The sequence below is a fragment of the Hippocampus guttulatus genome, chromosome 3 (genome assembly GCF_054856545.1).
Source record: "Hippocampus guttulatus isolate MCC_2025c chromosome 3, RoL_Hgut_1.0, whole genome shotgun sequence".
Taxonomy (NCBI): domain Eukaryota; kingdom Metazoa; phylum Chordata; class Actinopteri; order Syngnathiformes; family Syngnathidae; genus Hippocampus; species Hippocampus guttulatus.
The window spans coordinates 2,061,659-2,066,856 of record NC_141263.1 but is presented as its reverse complement, the minus strand read 5'-3'; the positions used below and the strand labels follow the sequence as shown (position 1 = coordinate 2,066,856).

Below are 5,198 nucleotides of genomic sequence, written 5' to 3'. Positions count from 1 at the left end.
TATTGAAGACAATTTTCCTGTGTGCCGAGTCATTTCTTTAACTTTGTCCGAGAAAATCTCTGACAGAAACTTGGCGTTGTCGGCAGGATGATGTGCTTGTTCGAACGGATTTGAGCTTTTTGTTGGACTCTCCGATTTCCTCCGGTGGACGATCCGTGGCTGATCGCGTGTTTTGCGCCTCCGAAGCCGACCAGACCTCGTGGAGACTTTTCCAGGAGGAGCCAGCCCCGCACCGGACACCGTGAGGAGCAAGCAAGCGCCATCATCCAACGAACCTGGGTTCAGCTCGGCATCGGGACAATTGTCGGAAAAATAAGGTCAGTCGGCGTGGTGGAGAAGCCGTTGCGTAGTCGGTTATCTCCACTGAATGACGGAATTAGACGAGTTAACGCCGAAAACGGAGTAGGCTAGCTCGAGTACCGTTTCGTGGTTAGCGGTACGGGGGAAATTAGATCCCCGGGACACAGAGCCCAAGCGCATCTGTGAGAGCATCGGCTCATTTAGATATCGTTTCTCGCTAAGCGAAAACGGTAAGGAAGCTTTGTCTTCCTGCGGAGGTTGACCACCTCTGCGTGTGTTGCATCTAACGTTGTATGCGTATATTGCGCGTATCGGTTTGTGTTAGTGCGTGAGTGTGATTGGTGATCACACTATTGTGGTAACGTAACCCATATAAACTCCGGCGCGGGCACGTACCGTTTGTTTTCGGGTGACGACCCAGATCTAGATCGCGATTTTTTTTTCTTTTTGTAAAATACCTGTAGACGCTTCCAGCTGTTGCTAGGCAACATGGCGACACGGAAGTCCTCGGGTTGTTGGCGATTGAGCGGAACACAGCAGACAACAGCACGTTACGATGTAGAGGCGATCATTGAAAACACACGATTAGCTGAAATTGACTGCAGAGGGTCAACGCGATTCGTGAAAAAGTGGAAAAAGAAATACGGATTCTCGGGAGACGTTAATGATTGCGATGAATTGGAAACGTGTTGGGCAAATTATCGCTGAAAGACAAAGAAAAGCGGAAAAATAATGAACACGGTAAACAATGGTACAAGTGTAAAACACTCGTTGAAAGGGTCAGACGAATACGGGTGAAAAAGGCAAAAGACACACGTCAGAGGCTGGATGAGGATTTAATTGCAGCGGCTGCTGCAACGCAACCCTCAGCCGCTCCAGCGGCCGCCGTTTCGGGGGAGCTGTACCCGGCCTTCCCCCCACAATCGCAAACTGCGAGAGAAAAGAATTCGGTACCCCCTCCGCCCTGGGGAACTAACCAAGCCCCCATAACACCCCTCGATCAAACTACCGCACAGAATTGGAGTCTAGAGAACCCGGTCAAATCGCAGGATGGTCCAAACCCTGGACATCAACACGAAACGCGCTCCAAAGGCACGGTGGGTGAGTGGAGGCGGACCCTCGACCCATCCACCCCGCTAGGGCATAATTCGCATGAATCTAGATTCGAAGGGTACCCTTTCCAAGCGTTCCCCATGGTTCAAATGCCGTCGACGAACGAGGAATCGCTGTACGTATATAGACCGTGGACGCCAGCCGAATTCCGAGACATCGCCGCGTCACTTCCAAAACCAAAAGACGACCCGGACGAGTTCGTAAGGGAACTATCCGATTTAGTCCACAGCCACAGGCTTAACGCGAGTGAGGCCCTGAAATTACTCTCATTGACTACCGGATCTAAATTCGGCGCTGTCGTGGGCAACGTTAATGGTAGGAAAGCCGCGGGAGGTTATCTATGCTATGGCGAATTTACGCAGCCAGGGGGGCCCCTTGACCAAATTATGGAACGCTGCGCCAAGGCATACGAGCGAACGCAAAATCCAAAAGAAATTGCCACATGCATTCAAAAGGCTGACGAAAAAACGGACGATTTCTACCACCGTCTGCGTACAGTGTTCAAAATACACGGCGGTATCCCTGAGACACAGTCAGACTTGTTCAATTCGCATTTAAAACAGCATTTGCTCAACCAAGCACACCCTGATGTTACCCAATATGTTAAAAGACATAATTTGAATTGGCCAACATGTCCGATCGATGAGGTTTTGAATTATGCACGGAATTTCGAGCGACTCGAGAACAAGAAAAAGAAGAATGAGAGTCACGTGACCAACATTTATTACGCCGCAAAAAACCCACACGCACACGGGAAAACCCCGGGTACTCCTTATAAAGGTAATAAACAAATACGGTCGTTTGCTCCCTTCAAATTAACCCCTAGGGACCAAAGACGTTTTGTTGAAGGCAGATGTTTTCTTTGTGGGCAAAAGGGTCACATGGTGAAAGAATGTAGACAACAGCGGAAGGACAGGCGCGTGCGGGAGCGTGATGGTAGCACGGGGACCTCCTCATCAGATGAGGAGGATTTACAAACGATACAGAATAAAAAAGAGGAGGTAGCTATGACAGCGATAAAGGCCTCTGCGCCTTTGTTTGAATCGCCCGCCTCAAGTGAGGACGAGGGTGACATCAATCATGTTTTCGACACAGAAAACTACCTGCTGAGATGTGAAACCTCGTCCATAACTAAACCGGAAATGACGTTGTTGGTTGAAGGAATCCCGACCGTCTTCCTTGTTGACACGGGCGCCGATATCACTGTTCTCGGTCGTTGGGATCGCGATACTGTGAAGCCAAGCGATGGCAAAATTCGCATGAAAGGAGCACACGGCTCCGTGCAGCCCCTGACGTTATCGCAAACAGTAACCATTACTTCCCCCACGGACCCAAATCGGAAGGCACTCGTCGAAGCCGCGCTAAATTCTCGCTGTCCACATAATTTATTGGGACGGGATGCTCAAACGCAACTCGAGATTTACACCATCGTAAATCACAAGGGCCAGATTGAAGCCCGCATGGGGAACAGTCAACATGATGCTCGCTATTTTTGGACACTCGATTTACCGAACGATGACGTAACTCGGAGTTCCGAATGTCTAGTTCGATTGGCAGGTACCAAATTAAAGCCAGGAGGTAACGTGCAAACGGCGAACAACCTGCACGTGACTATCAGACGTAAGCAGACACCAGGACCAGACCCTGACTACACTAAAGTTTTTCTGGGCCTGCAACCCCAGGGTATCGTTGTTGAGCACGTGTATTGGAAAGATCAGTGGTGTTTCACCACAGCGCGGGTAGGAAGGGCGGTCAAGCCCCTCCTCTCACAAGGGCAACACATTTACATACCGCTCGGCAAACCAGAGCAATGTGAGTGGAAAAATATGAATAACCTTGCGAGCTCCGTTCCAAACCACCTGTGGAACCCCTCCCCCGCCAATCCGGGGTGCGAGGAAACACAGGATGGCTGGGTGCGTCAATACATCAATTGGAAAGTGATGACTACTCCGGCCGTTCATTTCAGCTGACAAATTGCAGTAACACGTGACGTACTAGCAATAGAGGCACAGGACACAACACAGGATGATTTGAAATCAAGACAAATTTTTGCACCTCACACAGAACGAAAATATTGGACAAATAAGAGAGCACAACCAGATGACGCAGGGATAGAGAAATTGGAAGGCGGGAAACGTTGGCTTCCAATCTCTCTCTTCGAGTGCGCCGCGAGGTTGACACATGGCTTGTCACATGTGTCAACAGGGGGGATGATAGCGATGATAACACAGGTGCACCAATATTATCATACACATGGGTTTATGCATATTTCAAAAAGAATTTGGAGATGTTGTGTAATCTGTTTGAACCAAACACAAGGGAAACGATACTGTCTTGTCATTGTTGATGTGTTTTCAAAATGGGTTGAACTGTCTTCGAGCGCTCACGATGATTCAGGAACTGTCATGAAAGCATTGGGCGAATTGTTGGACACTGATTTGGAGCGACACTGTGCGTACCACCCGCAATCGGCTGGATTTGTGGAATGCATTAATGGAACTGTCAAAGCCAGGCTCATTGAGACAATGAGAGAGACTAAAAGACTATTTGATCAGAAAGAGATGCATAGGCACAATGACTTGCCAGAGTGTTCTGCTCCACAGACTCGCCAGGTCCGGAGTGGTGATCAGAATTTCCTCAAGGTGCTGAAAAGACTTCTCTGGGACAGTGAACGCTGGAATGGCCCCTCCCAAGTGATTGCAGCAACAAAAACTGCGGTCAAGATCGAAGGACGCGATGGCTGGATCCACCAGTCGCAGTGCAAGCTCCTTCGGTTTGAGGTTGAGGGGCCTAGCGACGCCAGTCCCAGGAAGGAGAATCAGCACCTAAGTCCAAGTGCGCTGACCTTGCGTGCCGCCGAAAGACCACAGTGGGAGAGAGGGTTTTCCGTGGTAAACGCACCCCTCTCAAGAAAGACCACAGGAAGGGCAGTCAAGCGTTGCCGATGCACCATCAGCATCATCGGCATCATCCTTATGGGCCTAAGAGAAGTCACGGTGGGCACACAGGCCCACAGAAGGAGTGACTTGCCCCATGGGATTCAATGTCGGGAGGCAGGAGACGATTGTTGGTATATTTTTCTTTTTGTGTTTTCGTGTCGCTTGCGCGATCCCGCTGGTCAGAGGTTGTGCTGCCAAATTCATGGATGCTATCAAAGTGAAGTGGCGGCTCACCTGACTGTGGCCATGTCAGAGTACCAACAGGTGCACACGGGGTCTGACGAAGATTATGTTAACACTGACTTTGGTGATTGATTTACTGGAACCTTATGTAAGCCCGTATGACGACTTCACAGAAAAGCATTGCAGATGTGAGTGTTTGATGTTCTTGGGTTGGCTTACTTTGTATATAGTAGTTAGTTAGTAGTTAGTTTTGTTAGATTTTGATTTTCATTCGAGGTGTGTTTAGATTCGATTTGATTTTAAATTACTTTGTGTTTAGATTAGGTTTTGATTTTCATTTAATGTGTGTCTAGATTAGATTTTGATTTTCATTTAATGTATAGCCATTGCCCGGGAAGGGTTTTCTGTCCTGATTGTTACACCCCCTTCCCCTCAGGACAGTTTTTCTTCCCACCCGTGCAATTGCATATCAATGTCACCTGGGCGTTTGACGAAACTTTAATTATGATACAGAGGTGGGAATGTTAGAGGAATCTATGAGCAAAATTGTATCATGTTTAAAGTTTCATTTAATTTGGGCACATCGAAGCGTTTGGGTGCGTATCCAGCACCCCCAAATGCCTGCACACAAAGGCGCCGGCCATCTGGCCGGGGGACTGTTGA

The 5,198-nt window shown here is 48.8% G+C and overlaps 1 protein-coding gene across 1 annotated transcript; it reads left to right on the top strand.

Annotated features, from left to right (window-relative positions):
- The first annotated feature begins 2,420 nt into the window (after positions 1 to 2,420).
- Positions 2,421 to 4,628, top strand: LOC147207089 (uncharacterized). The gene has a single exon (XM_086106743.1). The coding sequence runs from the start codon at positions 2,421 to 2,423 to the stop codon at positions 3,381 to 3,383; it is 963 nt and encodes a 320-aa protein (XP_085962869.1). The 3' UTR covers positions 3,384 to 4,628.
- Positions 4,629 to 5,198: the final 570 nt, after the last annotated feature.

Bases quoted from the DNA above. Each gene is read 5' to 3' on its own strand.
- LOC147207089 (XM_086106743.1), top strand. From the start codon at position 2,421: ATGACAGCGATAAAGGCCTCTGCGCCTTTGTTTGAATCGCCCGCCTCA.